At 41.7% G+C, this 16,426-nt stretch overlaps 1 protein-coding gene across 3 annotated transcripts; it reads left to right on the forward strand.

Moving 5' to 3' along the window:
• Positions 1-37: 37 nt before the first annotated feature.
• CLSPN (claspin) lies at positions 38-13,728 on the forward strand. Of its 3 annotated transcripts, none has more exons than XM_031594850.2 (25): positions 38-233; positions 834-963; positions 1,472-1,920; positions 2,288-2,461; positions 2,792-2,881; positions 3,113-3,185; positions 3,404-3,512; positions 3,978-4,516; positions 5,045-5,236; positions 6,114-6,298; positions 6,845-7,047; positions 7,209-7,273; positions 7,683-7,888; positions 8,283-8,443; positions 8,540-8,766; positions 9,002-9,116; positions 9,189-9,267; positions 9,582-9,691; positions 10,167-10,331; positions 10,428-10,549; positions 10,627-10,754; positions 10,937-11,045; positions 11,721-11,803; positions 12,026-12,187; positions 12,403-13,728. In XM_031594850.2, the coding sequence occupies exons 1-25, from the start codon at positions 213-215 to the stop codon at positions 12,514-12,516; spliced, it is 4,011 nt and encodes a 1,336-aa protein (XP_031450710.2). In that variant the 5' UTR covers positions 38-212; the 3' UTR covers positions 12,517-13,728. The 3 variants fall into 3 exon arrangements, with proteins under 3 accessions (XP_031450710.2, XP_031450711.2, XP_031450712.2); XM_031594851.2 differs by having other exon boundaries at positions 9,005-9,116; XM_031594852.2 differs by having other exon boundaries at positions 7,686-7,888.
• Positions 13,729-16,426: the final 2,698 nt, after the last annotated feature.

The raw sequence follows: 16,426 nt of genomic DNA on the forward strand, positions 1-16,426 counted from the left end.
AGGCGCCCGCTGCGCGAGCGGTGATTGGGCGAGCTGGAAAGGGCGGGGCGAGACGGAAAAAATCTCCCAATCAAACACAGGGGAGGTGGGGCTTAAATGGACGTACTGAACGGTGATTGGCTGTTCCCGAAGCAAGGCGGGGCTAGGGCAGCGCGCGAAGACTCAAAGAGGTTTCTTACGAGGCAGCGCTGCGACTGCGTCCGGCCAGGGCCATGGCGGCGGCTCCCGCTGAGGTGAGTCCTACCGCTCCGCGCATTTGGCTGGCGGCTGCCGGGCTCCTCGGTGACCGCGGTGCGGCGGAGGGTTGGGCACCGAGCGAGACGGCGGCGCCTCCTCAGCTGCCCGTAAGCCAGATGGCCCCACACCGCCGTCCTCCCGCCTCGCTTCAGGACTGCACTTCCCAGCATGCCCAGCGGCGGCGCTCACTTCCGCCTCGCAATGCACTCTGGGAACCTCATCGCGGCCTATCTCCGCGCGCGCAGGAGGGAGGGGCGGGGCCTGGCCTGGCGGCGCGGTGCATGACGGGAGGACGGCGCGGGCGTTGCTTCCGTTCTGATGGCGCCTTCCGCCTTCTTTGGAGCGCGTCGTTGACAGTGGGGATCGCCCTGAGCGCTGATTGCATTGTTTTGTCTGTGTGCGAGGTCACCTGAAGCACGATTACGTACTAATAAAGATTGATGGGAGTGTGTAAATAAACGTGTAAATAAATTAGTGCCGATAACGCGCGTGCGATCCTATGGAAGAGCTCAGCCAAGGCTTCGGGGTGGATGTAGGCCCCGAGAGCCGTTCGTGCGTAAACGCGGTGCTAAGGAAAGCTGCCCTTTGCTTTGTAGCTGCAGCCAGAAGAGCTGGATGTGGCTGTGCTGAAGGCCCACGGCAGCGATTCAGACAGCGGGCAGGGCAGCGCTGAGCCCCCCTCACCGGGCCGGCCCCCCACCGGCACCGTGTGCCCTCAGGATGCAGGTCTGTAATGGGGCTGCTGGGCTTCACACAGGGCTGCCCGGGAAGTGGGGACCTGCTGGGCTGCTGTACAAGGCTAAAGTGCTGCTTTTGTTGCTTAGGATGTGGCCAGAGAGCTGTAGATCTCAGAAAGAGGGGTTTCGAGGTACAGAAAGGGAAGTGGTAAACAGGCTCGTTTCCTTCCTTTTTATGGTTTGCTTCATCTACCATGGTTTTATTATTTCAAATTACTGATCTGTTAGTGAAGGATTTTCAGTTTTGCCTTTTTTTTCCAGCCTTTTAAAAGGAAGCCTGCAACATCAAGTAAGCTTAGTTATCTGCTGTGCTGTGGAGAGATGTGGATTTTGAATATTTGATTTCGTGCTGATATAACTGATGTTAACATTGGTTGACATCTGTAAAATTTAACAGATATGTAGCTTTATACGTAACCAATTGCTTGTTAATTAACCAGTGGAATGCACTGTTCCATAGCACACATCACTTCTTTTCTTTTAATATAATTTGTCAGATTCAGAAGAAGAGATTTTTGTAAGTAGAAAAGCAAAAGGCAAGAAGGTGCTTCAGGACAGTGAAAGTGAAGATGGAGAGGACGGTGACTGTTCTGTGCCAAATGACACTCTGGGTGGAGACACAGAAAATGGAGAGGAAAAAGAGGTCACTGCCCAGAGAAACAAGAAATCTCGGATTCGCCAGGGTCTTCTGGACAGTGATGACAGTGACACTGGTGACAATTTACAAATTGAAAATCTTGACACAAGCAGGATGTCTGTCTTGTCTGAGAATGAGCTGGAAAAGGAGAGACCACTGAAATCAGGGAAAAAATCCAGAAAGCATAAACACAGTTTTGAAGACGAGGCAGCTGAAAAAGCTGTAGGAAAACCTAGAAGAAGAAAGGAGAGGGAGAGAAGAGCTGAGACCATCAAACAGCTTATAAAAGAAAAGAAGCCAAGCTCAGAGGTACATGCTTTTAGCAGAAAGTCTCAGATGCTTTCTGCATTAAATTAAATGTTTAACAGTATTATTTTGTTTCAATGCTTCTGCATCCTTTGTGTCCTCATTACTACAACAAATAGGGTATAGTATCTACAAGGACTATTGAGAGTCCTGTTTATTTTCGGGAACGCTGCTCCGTGAATTTAGTTTATCAGTTTTACAGTGCTCTGTAGTGAACATGACTGGCTTACGGGGCACAGCAGATGCTAGACTAAGTTTGGCATAGACATTTTCTAAGTCTCCTTGAGATCTGTGGGCAGTAATCTTAAATGCACATCAAAGAACTGAAGAGGAAATCCTGAAACAAATAATTCAAACATTGTCTTCTTAGGGCCAGCAGGTGGATGGTGGTGAGAGGTTTCCTTTTAATGACAGTGGGTGTCTTCTTGATGACAAAGAACTTTTCGATAATGGCTTAGAAGAGGAAAACGATTCCTTCCCAGGGGATGAAGAGTCAATAGAATCAATACGAGCAGCAGTGAAAGAGAAAATAAAGAAATACAAGGTATAGCAATATAACATTGTTGGATATTAGCAGGAAGTATTTTATTTGAGCATATGTGAAACCTTATGACAGAGGGTAAAATAGTCCTCTATTTTTTGTTCTTAAAGATAGAGGAATGTGGTATTGGAAAGTTATAAGGCTACAGTAGAAGCTTTGGGAATCTGCCATAGTGTTATACAGGATTTGTGCTCGTTGATGAGAACGTGTGCAGATCCTGTTTTGCTGGTTTTGGTGACCAGTTATGATTCTGTAGGAGTATTTTGACTTGTTTGCCCTCGCTATGCCTGTCTATCTAGTCAGATAAATGAATCTCTTCTTTATGCACTGTAGAACAAAGAACGGTTTTCTGAGGATGAAGGCTACAAACATATCTTTGATGGTGATAATGAGGAATCTGCATTAAAAGAACCAAAAAGGAAGGTGAAGTATTCTTCTGTTGTTTGTTATAGTTACTCAAACCATTGGGAGTTTTTTGTGTCTTGTCTTTTCAATGCTATCCTATGTTTTTGTTGGCTTGCTATTTCTCAATTTCATTTAGTTGTTTTGTGCTGCCTCCTTGTAACTTGAAAGAGGAAAAACAGCTATTCAGAGAATAGAGAGTCCCATAATTTTCCAATCTCACTTCAGAGACCTTTCTTTTCTTTTCTTAAGGAGCGGAAAGCAGCAAGGTTGAGTAAGGAAGCCATTAAACAGCTACACAGTGAGACCCAGCGGCTTATTAGAGGTACAACTAAATTTTTTTAGTATATAATGGGATTTAAATTAGTAAGAAATTCAGGGGAGAAACAAAAAGGATTTATCTGAAAGAACAGATCTTTCTTTTACCTGGCATTAGTTACTTAGGGTTGAAGAGTAAAAGACTTTTTTAATGAAGGACCTTTTTAAAGGTATAAATGCCTTAGATGACTGTTTAATTTTTCTTGTATCTTGTTTCTCTGGTAGAGTCATCTGTGTCTCTCCCATACCATATGCCTGAGGCCAAAAGTGTTCATGAATTCTTCAAGCGTAGATCTCGACCAGTGTATGAAGGAAATGCCATGGCATTGCTGAAGTAAGGACTTAAACCTTCCTCATGTATTTTCATAAACATTGAGGATATTCCAACTTTGCTTCGGGGAGATAAGCAGACTTTGTTGTGGGCATGCTGTAGGGCTGTATCACGTGCACATACCTGCTTACTGTGCAGTCACTGTTTCTGGTAAGCCTTAAAAAGAAACTACTGCTTTTTTCGTAGAGTCTTCTGATGCAATAAACATCTGGAAATACCTTGTTTTGAATAACATGTAGTAAAATACTCAGGTAACTATGTGTAAAATCTCTCAGGAATTTGTTTATATAGAACAGTGTAAAGAAATTGTACCATGCTTTTCTCAAAATGAAGTTTTCCAGACTTTTATCCTTCACCTCTTCTTACGCACCAATAAAAGAAAATTATTTACTTCTCTCGGTTTGTTTTCAGCCTTTTCACTCCCTTCCCGATAGCCATAGATGATGTATTTCTTTCTGGCTTCATTAGGTCCACTAAATATCAGTTCACCCTGAATGAAGAAGCTGCAGGCACAAAGACCTCAAGCACAGATTGCAAAGATGGGCCAACAGAAGGTGATCAATCAGCAGCTAATGAACCAGAAGCAAACCTTGGTGGAGACATTGATACTGCTGCCAGAGATCCTCTCCTTGGTGTAGGGGAGAACTTGCCAGAAGACTGTGCTGAAAAATCTGGAAAGAACAATGATGATTCTCACAGTGCTATGACTGTAACAACTGCCAGTGAAACAGAACAACAGTCAGTCCTAAGCACCGATTGCAGTGCTCAGAAAGAGAGTGAAATTCCTTTACCAGTTGGAGGCAATGCCCTTGAGCAAAGAGATGAAACAGCACCAGGCCTGGAAAACGAGCAACAAATGGGGCCTGGATTGGCAGCACAGCCTGAAAAAGTGAAGAAGTCCAAATTGGATAAACTCCGTGAGCTGGGAATTGATTTGACCATCAAGCCAAGAATCTGCTCTGGCAATGAATCTTTTATAAACCTTGATGAATCTGATTTGAATAAAGGTATCAATTTTCTGTTTGTAATACTGTCAGATCTTCTTAAGTAAGCAGAGTGAAACTGAATTTAAAAGGAAAACCTCTTGAGAAATGTTCAGGTGTTAGAGCAGAGTCAGGCATGTTTTCTTACCCCTATAGATTCCTATGTGTTTCCTTTAATTAATGCTGGAAAGGGAAATTCTGATTCCTTAATATTCACATGCTTGAAGGAATGCTTACTCCAGCTCTTTATTGATGAGCCATTAGTCTTAAATATATATGTTAACAGAAACTTAGAGATTCCTGGTGGCTGGAAGCGTAGAGTTGAGTTCTTGTGAGTAAATCATACTCAGTGGTAATGTCATTTAGAACTACTTACTGCAAAAATATCCTGTAATGATTTATTATTAGTCAAATTGTTTTGCAATTACCAGAAAGTCCAAGGTTTACAGTTTTTGATTAACTTCTTTTGAAAAAATTTCAAGGCCTACTCTCAATACAAATTTAATACTATCAAATTCATTTAATTTCCATGCAATCAACATGTATTTAAAGAATTAGAAGCCCTGAAGGCACGTTTCTTGAAGCACACTCTTCAAACTTCGAAACCCAAAGCAGAACGGACCATAAACATGAACATTATTCGTAAGGAAACCACATCTGAAGGAAAGGAGGAACTAAAAGCAGATGTAGTGCCAGCAGTTTTAGCTGCAGAGAGCCTGGATGAAGCAGTCCACACAAAGCCAGGTCAGTTGGGAGTTGTGATGACTGATTGGAAATCACCCTGTATTTTTTTTTCCCTGTTTCCTCTTCTCCTAACACTGCCCCACAAAAAACAGATGAAGGAGTGTTTTTCTAATGTGTATCCTGTTTTTTTTTGGTTTTTTTTTTTTCTTGGGTTTTTTTCAAGAATCTTAATAGACCTCTTAAATAGCACTGGTCAGTGTAGATCAGGTTGCCACAGTCAGATTTTTGTAACTGCTTCTCTGAATTTCTCCCCATCTTTACCAAACTTTATATAAACATATGTACATGCTCTTCTCTTTCATCAGCCCTTCTAAACGTAACTTTCAGACTCCTTTTGAGCTATTCTTACTTCGTAGATCTTTTGTGCTTCCTTAATTCTGCATTGCAGCTCCTAAATATATATATTTGCAAAGAAAAATATATGTGGAATGTGACTCTCACACAGTATCCATGAAAAGAAGTAAGTTGTTTTGGGCAGTCCTACAGGCATGCACTATTTTTAGCTGCTCTTAATTATTTCATGTGCTATAGCACATCTGCCCATGGCAACTGCAGTTGTTCTTCCCAAAAAAACACAGTGGAAAGACAGACCTGGTTGTTCAATTGTTATTCAGAGGGCTGTGCTGGAGTGGCATTTATGGGTAACGAGAAGTTTTGGTAATTCATGGGAAAGCATTGCCTCTCTAAATTGAATTTATGGAAGCTAACTCTCTAGCCCTTCCAGCTGACACATCGACTCATAAAAACATTTGAAAATGAGTTGTTTTTAAATTGCCTTGATACATGTGTAGTGGCACTAGATGGGATGCTTGAAAGTGACAAAGTTAAGGATTCAGTGTAGTGCATCTGACATACGAATTCATTCATTCTTGTCCAGGTGAAAAGCTGCAAGTGCTGAAAGCAAAACTGCAGGAGGCCATGAAGCTCCGCAGGACTGAGGAGCGCCAGAAAAGGCAAGCATTGTTCAAACTGGATAATGAGGAGCTGCTGGAGGAGGAGGAGGAGGAGGAGGAGGAAGAGATGACAGATGAGTCTGAGGAAGAGGAGGAAGGCGATCATGAGGTCTGTGTGCAATATATTCACATAACCCACTCAGATTCTCAATTCTGATTCTCCTCAATGAAAGTAGACTTTTGTACACTACTAATATTGGGTGATTGCCAGTAAATCTACTTAGAAAAGAAAACAACAACAAAAAAAAAACCCTATGGTTATCTTGTACAGATTTTTTAGTGTTTTAAACTGAATGTATTAGTATTTATTTGCCTAAAAAGCATTAAAAGCTAACGTGTACAAAAAATTTTGGTGTCACTCATATAAATGTCTGGTCTTGTTCCTAGCTGTGGAAACTTACTATGGAATGTATGCATACCTGTTTGACGTGGGGTGGAGTTTGACACAGTTTTTTGTTTTTAAAGAGGGTCAGAATAATGTGCCTATTTTGAGCATTTCTGTGCCAGCTGTCTTAGAGTCCAGTAGGTGTATGGAAGAACTGAGTGTCACTCAATGTTCTCCTCTATATTTTAGAACATTTTCTCAAAAAACTTGCAAGAAGGGAGCTCTAACAATAACCACAATGTATCTGCTGTATTTGGGGATGCTCTTTAGGCTGTGGAATCTCTGCTTGATGAGGCAGAAGAAGACAATGAAGATTTGGAAGAGAAACAAGTTGAAGATGGTGATAAAGAAACTGACAGAGAGTCAATTGATGGAGAAAAGGTGGAGCAATCTGTGGACTGTGCTTCTGTTCCCAAACTGCCTTCAACAGAATCTACACTGATGCTCTTCAAGGACAGCTCCTCCAAAATGGGGTAAGACAACAAAATTTAAAAAAACTGTTCTTGGGCAATTTTAATCATGGTTAATATCTTAATAGATATTTTGATACCTCATTTCTTGCAATTAGGTATAATAGATAATGACACTTAATCTCGTGTATGTTAACAAATACCTTTTATTTAATTAATTACAGGTATTTTCTTCCTGATGAGAAACACGAAAGTGAAGAAGCTGCAGACAAAGAACCTACCAAGTTAGGTAAAGTACAAGTGCTACATTAGCTGGCCTTCATTTTTATTTTTTTCACATGGCACATACAGATATTTCTATTTGGGATTTGTATTGGACATTTTTCTGATTTCATTAGCTGTGTATTCGCATGGTATTGCTATGAAAGTTGTGACTGAAAACTGAGGAGAGCATGAAAAAAAAAGAGGAAAGTAAAGTTCAAAGTAATGCTGGGAAAAAAATGTGAACAATCAAAATTCAGTAAGATTAAATTCAGTTTCAAAAAGTGCAATATGAAACCTTTGTGGAAAAAAAAAAATCCAAAATAAGCATAAAATCATGAATTCTTTGCAAGATGTCAATGTTGTAAAATAGTATCTTGAGGTTATACTGGACCACAAAAGAGAAAATAAGCATTCTATTGAAACTTTCTTTTCAGAAGATGATGATTCATTTTCTCTACCAACACCAGCAAAAGAGAATAGCCACAACAGCAGCTTTGAGTTGATTGGCTCCATGATTCCATCATATCAGCCCTGTAACAAACAGATGTCGCGTGGAGGGAACTCTTTACCTGCAGCAGGAGGTTTCAGGTCACCTTCCCCAGGATTTTTCAAAACAAGTTTTATCAGCTCTGCTTCCAAGGTAAGGCTCTTACTCCTGTCTGTGTCTTATATTAACATGATGAATAAATGTATTTTATCCTTCCATATTTTTGGAAAAAATAACACAAGGAGAAGGCATCTAGCCAAATGCAATTGTATAAGTAAGATTTCAGAAAAGCAAACGTCCCTGGAGTTTGAAATGTCTCTAAAGCCTTAAAGAGAAGATGCTGTAATCTGATTTTTGATCTCTGAAATATGTCTGCTTTAAATATATTTGCATTTGACTTCAGTGATTCTAGGATTTATCAGAGCAACTTGGAAATACTTAGCTTCTTTTTATCCCTAAAAATATTGTAAATGTTTATCTGGTTCTTGCTTTTGATTTCTGGGATTGCAAAGTAATTAATTTGTTTATTTTACCTTCTTTTGCCTAGAGCTCAGGAAAGATGTCTGAGCCCTCTCTTCCCATAGAAGATTCCCAGGACCTGTATAATGCCTCTCCTGAACCAAAGAGTTTATTTCCAGGAGCTGGAGAATCCCAGTTTCAATTTTCTCTGGAAGATGACACCCAGAGCCAGCTGCTTGATGCAGACGGGTAGGTTACAGATGTAAAGGATGAGATTTTGTGCCCTTTAACAGAAGTAGAACATACAGGACAGCAAGATTTTGCTAACTGCAGGCTTTCTTTCAGGTTCTTGAATGTTGGACAACACAGAAATAAATACCAGTCCTCAAAGCACGGGCTGACTCTAGCCAGTATGGATGAGAACGCAATGGATGCCAACATGGATGAATTATTGGATTTGTGTTCTGGACAGTTTAGCAGTCAAGCCGAGCATGTGCCAAGTAGCAGCAGCAACAAGAAACAAAACATGGAAGAACTGCTCAATCTTTGCTCTGGAAAATTTGTGACTCAGAGTATGTCCTGAATTCTATCCCCAGCTTTGCTGCTTGACTGAGTTTCTAAGCTTTACTAACATACATTCCAGTTCTGGGCAATAAAGGAGAACGTGGAACTTGAGAGACTTCTCAGAGCTGTAATAATTTGTTGATGCATAGTAGCTGTCATTTCTAAGGTGTTCTCTGACATTCCAAAAGTTAAAATGTACCTGTCCAGTAAGTTGTCACCTCACTGTTGTTTTTTTTTTTGTAGCAGATTCTCCAACATGGGCATCATCAGTATCTTCCAAGGCAGAAAAGGACAGTGACTTAGAGGACCCAATGGCAGAAGCACTGGCACTTTGTTCAGGCTCTTTCCCCACAGACAGGTTAGCATTATTCTTCAGGGATTTACAGAAGCTTTTAGTGGTAGTTGTCTCATTTCACTAATTTTCTCCTAGGGAAGAGGAAGATGAAGAGCACGAGGAGCTTGGTGACTTTCAGCTTGTAACAGATGACAATGTTTTTGATAGTGAAGAGGTATGAAATGATAAAGCAAAGCAGAATGATGTGGCATTCTGACTCAGAACTCAGCTTATCTACTTAATTTTTTAATATATTTATCAATGCAGAATACAATGTCACCCAGAACAAGTTAATGGAAAAAAATAGAGAGCAATTTAGACCATTTAAAATGTCAACTTAAGATCCAGAATAGCATAATATTAACACAGTAAATCTTCTTTAAGTTCTCTGCTGTTTTATTCTGTGTTTATGGGCTGAAGGACAGAAGTAGTTGTCATTACAAAGCACTTCACTTTTAGATAAAACTTCATTTCCACGAACTTTCACAGGATGAAAAGAGTGGAGATGATGATGGTGAAGAAGCAGAAGTAAGTGAAGAAGCAGAAGTAAGTGATGAAGAAGAACTACTGAGACGTAGAGAAGGCTCAAAGAAAAAACTGTAAGTGCTAGTGGTTGTTTTTTGCATTGATGCTGCCAAACTGCTTGGATTAACTACGCTGCTGGTTGGCTGGAGAGAATTTCCATTATAATTCCCATTACAGAGGGAAATGTAAAGGCCAGGATGAAAGCAATGCAGGAATTTCTTCACCAAAATGGGGTTGCAGTGTATCACTGTCATTCTTCAAGTCTTAAGGTCTTTATTCATTCTAGTAGGCAACACATCTTGTTGACAGTTATCATTGTCACATTTGGCAAGCAATTGACAAGCAGTCTAGTGGATGACAATAATTTGGGGGTGTTGTGTGTTGGCAGGCTCTATATGTAAATGTGCAAGAACTTTCAGGTCTTATGAGTCATGATTTCTCTTTGAGAATATGTGCTAATCTTACACCCAAAGATAGACCTTACTTTCAGAAGACTTATATGGTAATAATTGATCTACCAAACTAAACTCTTCTAACATTCTTTGACAGAAAACTGGAGGATTTCATGGAAGATGAGGCAGAGCTGTCAGGAAGTGACGTGGGAAGTGAGGACGAGTATGATGGAGAAGACCTGAATGAATATGAAGAAGAGATTATTGACGAGGAACTCCCTAATGAAGTGGAATTAGAAAGTCAAGTACAGAAATTACACATGTTAGTGGCCACGTTGGGGTACATTTGTGTGCGTGGGTGAAGTCATGGCTCTTAGGTAATCTGCACTAACACTCTCCCTTTTGTTTGCATTGATAGGAAGGCAGTGCTTGATGATGACAAGCGTCAGTTACGCTTGTACCAAGAGAGGTACCTCATTGATGGTGACCTGCACAGCGATGGCCCTGGCAGAATGAGGAGGTTCAGATGGAAAAACATAGGTGCCTTTCTGATCCATAGACAGCAGATGGGATGAAATGTTAGAGGAAAAAAATGTATGATTTTTTTCTTTTTCTAGATGATGCTTCCCAGATGGACTTGTTTCAAAGGGATTCTGATAACGAAGATGAAAATGAACAGTTTGATGAAACAGAAGTAAAATGGAGGAAAGAGAGATTTGAACGAGAGCAGTGGCTTCGTGAGCAGGTATTAGCTACCAGAAGGGCATCTTGTTCAGTCCTTCTTTGTACCATTCCAGATTCTGGAAAAAATACCATTCATAGATTTATCTTTATAATGGAAAGACATGGCCTACTTACATTACTGAATGAAGTGTTCATTCCTAATACGAGCTCTTTCAATTTTACAAAATATCCTCTCTTCTACAGAAGGAAAAAAATAAAGAGCAGGAGGAGGAGGAGGAGGAAGACATCGGTGAAGACAGTCAGTTCATGAAACTAGCCAAAAAAGTAACTGCAAAGTCCCTACAGAAAAGAGGTGGGCTTATCTTTTTTTTTACTGAAGTGACAACCGAAGAAGAGAGCTTAACTTTTGTCATTGTTAGCTAGTCTCCAGGGAACCAGGCTGGGGATCAGCAAGCCCCAGTATCTAGTTTTCTTATGCCAGCCCAAGATTTTGTCATTTGAACTTCAAAAAGATAAAGATATAAAAGCATTGAAAGCATAAATCTGCAAGCTTGTTCATGGTTGTGTGTACTTACTCAATAAAATACTTCGTTACCTCTGAAAAACAAGTGCTATGGAGTGAAAGTAAGTTGCTCTGCATCTTCTAGTCACTCATTCTTTGTCATCCTTTAAATCACAAATAGACTTTGAAGTGACATGTTTCCTAGCAGCTTCTCCAAATATCTGTGACATAAGGAAAAACTATAAGGTCCTGAAAATACATTCAGGTTTTCCCTGATTGTAGTAAAAGCGTGACTCTTTCAAGTGTGCAAAATTATTTCAAAATCAAATTTTCCCTTCTAAATGACAGTACTAATTGCCAGAGCAATCTTACCAGCTGTACAGCTCGTAGTATAGCTCAGTGCAGGTTGTTAGTTTTTTTTCTGTCTGCAGTATGTTGTCAATTCTAAATTCCTCAGTTCGATATAATGTTATATTCTTCCAAACTAAGTTCAGAAACTGACGTTCTCCTGTTTGTCTCTGCTAGCAAGCCCTGCAGTAGTGGTACAAGATGCAAAACTATTGCCCACGAACCCATTTGAAGCATTCAGACCTGCCAGTGACATCCAGGTTGGTATTGGTTCTGGAAAATGATATTTCCATACTGCAGGACACTGCAGAGTCAGCTGAGCCTAGATTCCAACTATGACTGGTTTGTAAGATAGTGAGGAAATAGTGATAGGAAGTAACATTTTGGTACAGAATATTCTTTTCTATTGAGGGTAATCTACTGCTAAAAAGAGCTATCTTGTTCATGTGAGTGGTTTAATGCAACATTTCTTTGTTTTTCAGATTAAAAATGGGTCTCTCTTGAATAGACCCAAAGATATCCTTCAGAAACTAGCAGCAATTTCAGATCTGAACCCAAATGCACCTCGGAACTCCAGGAATTTTGTCTTTCACACACTTTCCCCAGACAAGAACGAAGAGGCAAAGGAGAAATCAAAACATCAGGTAAGGATTTGTGTAGGAGTATGCTGCAGTTCTGTAGATTACTTGAACATACAGACACCAAACACTGCCACATAGTTAAGAGCACTGCTGTTTTGAATATTCTCTATGATTTCCTGTTGTGCAGGAATGTGATCTCACACCAAATAATTCTGTCATAATTCAGAATTTAATCTTGGAGTACTTCATGTGTTCTAATGTACTCTATTCCTCTGTAGGTGAAGAAAAGAGGTCCTTCTGCAGCAATAACATCTCTTGCCAAACGGCCCAGGGTTGACAGCACAGAGCAAACGAGTCAAAGCCGAAGCATATTCCAGTACTTGGAGAGCTGAGTGGTTTTGTGTAGGGCCAGAAGTTGCATCTTGTCTCTCTGTCAGTTGCAGGCTGATCTGCAAATCTCTGCCAGCAATCATCAGGAAGGTAAACAAACTGCTGTACATTGTTCTCCCTGCTCCTGCTTGCTTCTTTCCAGTACTTTCCAAGCAATGGTCAAGTTTGTTCTCGTTTCACTTCGCACTCCATGGCAATTGGCAGCACCAAATCCATGCTTGGTTTGGAATGAATGCAAACTTGGTCTAAGCATTAAGGAAACTTACACTACTGTGAGATTCTGTGAGGATGGTGTACGTGTTTCAGTGTTACATTTTCACCTGGAGTCATCGTTGGTGTGATAGGTGTGATGCAGAAATGCTGCAGTTTGCTCAAGGCACAGATGAAGTATTCCTGCAGTTTTAAATAAGAAGAAAGCAGCATTAATTACGTTAGGATGTACATTGTTTGCACTTGCAGTACTAAGGAGCCATGGCTTCCTTAGTGTCTTATTTTCTGTTAAGCATTTATTAGCTTCATAACTTCAGAAGCTCTAATTTACATTTGTAATTTATGTTTAAAAAAAAAAGAAAGGGCCCCAGCCTTTTATGAGGCAGTATGATAGGAATGTCTTTCACATTTTCTTTTCCTTTTTATATTCATACACATGCATATGAGTAACAGATGTGGGAGAGGAAAAGGAGATGTGCAGGTTGGAGCTTTAATTTTTAATTTTTGCTTTTTTTTGCCCAACTGCAAAGTGGTGTAAATTATCTCACCCCCGATTTTCATCCACACTGTGCTCTTCCAGCACAAATAATCTGCTTCTGAACAGCGAGAAATGAAGAGCCCTCTTTGGAAGGAGGATATTAGAATAAAGAACCATTACTCACAGCCATTCTAAGTAGTGGGAAAGGAACTTGAGGTAGAATATACAGCATTTCTGACCTTTCTGAGGAGATGTTGGGGGTGTTTAAGTCAGATGCCATGTTATGGTAGCACAGTGGCCTGCTCTGTGGAACTAAAGGCAGTGTCACATCCTGAGGTTGCTCACTGTCAGAGAATTGTGTACATTTTGTAACATCTGAAGTATATGCCCAATGTTACGTGTAAAATACTTTACTGTATATTATGTTTATAAAGAACTATGGTACCAATTGCAGTGCAATTTCACAATAAAGCAGGTTTTTAATGTACAGGATTTTACTTGCTGTGTGCATGGGTTTGTTGTTTGTTTGTTTGTTTTACCCAAAAAATGTTAAACTCTGTTTTCTTCTGTTATTGTTGTTCTGTTTTTCTCCATTGCTGCTTCCCCATCTTATGTATCCACAGCTGAGGCCATGGCAAGGAACAGCTGCAGTGCCACTGGAATACAACAGAACAACCCCCTGGTGTTTACTGGGGCATAAATTCTCAGATCCTCAAGTCTTTGACTTAGGTTGTATTCTTAGGGCTAAGAACTTTATGCAAATACGTTTCTTTTTGCTGCTTCAGTAGTTTTGGTTTTGTTCCTGGACAAAACTTACTTCACCATTGGCTCGAGGCATGCCTACCACTGCTCAGACCTGGGTTTGAATTGTGGCCTAGGTGTGCCATCTCAGTCCAGCCTCTCAGAATAGTTGGGTTTTGTTTTGTTTTCCTCAAATATCCTTTGAGGTTGCATGTAGAGCAAGGCTGGAGTTCATTCCAGCTGGGCACGCTGCTCCTGGCAATGCATGTGCAGTAACTTGGCTTCTGTGGGGCTCTGTGTGAGCAGAAGCTGCTTCTCAATGAAAAACAACAACTCAGTGGTTTATTTCCAGCTGATGGTAACGTTGTGCCAGCTCAGAGCCCTCTCTTACTGGGTCCAAAAGGTGAGTGTGCAAAGGGTGAGAGCAGTGTTGCACACGGGGGCCTGAGCTGCTGAGTCCCTCTAAGTCAGGAAATGAGGAACTGAAGGTGAGGTCAGAGGGGCAGCACAAATGTTTTGTGTCAAGATGTCCTCTGAAGGACAGCATAACTGACAGGAGGTTTCCTAATGTACAGTTAATTCTCTACAACAGTTGTTTGCACTGGTTTCTACGCTGTGCAAATTCAGCAGCTTTACCAGACAGAAACATTGAAAGCTGCAAAATTCAGCATCTTTTAATAATTTTGCCAATCTGCCCACCACTAGGGAGCAGCAAGAGAATGCTCTTCCCCTAGCAGAAGAGGAAGGGCTTACAATTAAAGCCCAAACTATACTCTGACTCAAAGGGGAATTGTTGCAGTTTTCCATGCTCTGTGATGTTGCAAAGAATTCAATTAGCCTCTTCCCTAATTAGGCTTGCAATTGCTGCGTTTTTGCATTAGAAGGATTTAAAAGCCCAGCTGAGGAAGAGCACCTTTAGAGGCTGTGCCATGGGGCTCTCAGTGCCCTGCTCAGCCTGCAGCAGCTGCAGAGCTGTTTGCTTTGCTGGCTCTTCTGAGCAGAGCTGACCTCCAGAAAGATTTTTTTGCTCGGTCTGGAGCTGAGCACCCAAGCAGAAAAATACTATGGGGCCCAAAGAGCTCCAACATTGGACTGTGTTCCATTGGAAGGCTTCTGATGATGGCAGCTCAGAACAAATATTTCCCCCGCTGTGGTGTTTCAGGAGTTTGGGGTTTGTTCAGTCCTGTGTGATGCTTGAGCAGTTCAGTGTGTGGGAGGAATCCTGTGTTGGGTGCAGTGCTGGAGGAGGCAGCAATGAGGGGCTGCTCTGCACCCAACCCCACCTGTCTGGCACGTTTGCTTTGCTTCGCCTTCTCATTTTCAAGAATTGATTCTGCTCAAACCTCCTGGCACTGACTGCACTCGTGTTAACAGGGAGAGAAATCTCCCTCTGTTGCTGCAGGGAGCGCCGAGAGCCGTCCAGGCTGGGGGAGGAAGAGCTGAATGCTGGGCTGAGCAGAGAGCAGCAAAGGGGTGGGAATGAGAGGAGCAGAGGGGTGGGAAGGAGAACCCCACAGCCATAGGGAGGGCAGCCAAGGGCAGAACCATCTCTCTGGAGCATCCTGAGCCTGCAGGAATTGCTCCCACCGCTCGGTTCCTTGCTTTTCCCATCTGATTGTATCTTGGGCTCATTCCTAGCAGTCGTGGCTGAGATTTGAGATGCGTTTTTGTCTTTGTGTGAGAGCCAGCCCTTGCTGGGATGCACGGTTTTCATCCTCAATAAGGAGCTGTGTGAGCTGTGCCTTCCAGGGTGACCCCTGCACACTGGGGTTGTTAGGAACCTGAACAGAGGGAAAGAAACTAAACCAGAACTTAAGATCAGAGGGAAGGAACAGTCCTGCACTAAAGGTTAACATTGCAGACACGTTTATAATCACTGCCTTTGCTGCTGTGCAGCTCCGTGGGGCTCCAGGCACTCACTGCATCATGTCTTCTTTTCCTCTTTTAGCCAAGAGACCGAAAGGAAGAGAGTAAAAAAACTGTTTGTCTTGTCTAATTTAATTTATGTTATTTATCAAACAGACAGGTTATTTGGGAAACCAGATGGACCCAGGCTAAAATCATCTGTATTTCCAACATGTGAAAAATGATGTCAGAGTGGACACCTGAAGAGAGGCGTGCTGTGTGTGTGGTGGGTGCTGAGCACACAAACTGAACCTCAGCTGCCCCAGATCCCCCATCAGCTGTCCCAGAGCCAACGTGAGGGTTAAAGGACAGAAAGAGCCCCAGGCACCACTCACATGTGGACGGGGATGGCTCTGGAGCAGCCCTGTCATGGCTATTTGCCCTTGCTGGCTTTTAACCCTTGTTAGTGGCTGCATCCATTCTCCAGGAGAGATGAATGGAGCACAGCTCTGGGCCCACAGAAATGCCTTTTGCTTGTGTTTGGTTTCGGAACAAGCAGGTGATGTGTTATGTGTTCAGCATCCCTCTCTTTTCCTTCAGGTTTTCCCCCTTAGGAAAGGAGACACGGAAAACAGAGC

The sequence above is a fragment of the Phasianus colchicus genome, chromosome 24 (genome assembly GCF_987193195.1).
Source record: "Phasianus colchicus chromosome 24, bPhaCol1.hap1.1, whole genome shotgun sequence".
NCBI classification, from domain to species: Eukaryota; Metazoa; Chordata; class Aves; order Galliformes; family Phasianidae; genus Phasianus; species Phasianus colchicus.

Excerpts from the sequence above, each read along its gene's own strand:
- CLSPN (XM_031594850.2), top strand. The coding sequence starts at position 213 with ATGGCGGCGGCTCCCGCTGAG. Across the intron at positions 10,332-10,427 it reads CAAGTACAGAAATTACACAT|GAAGGCAGTGCTTGATGATG; the intron begins GTTAGTGGCCAC and ends TTGCATTGATAG. Across the intron at positions 10,550-10,626 it reads GTTCAGATGGAAAAACATAG|ATGATGCTTCCCAGATGGAC; the intron begins GTGCCTTTCTGA and ends TTCTTTTTCTAG.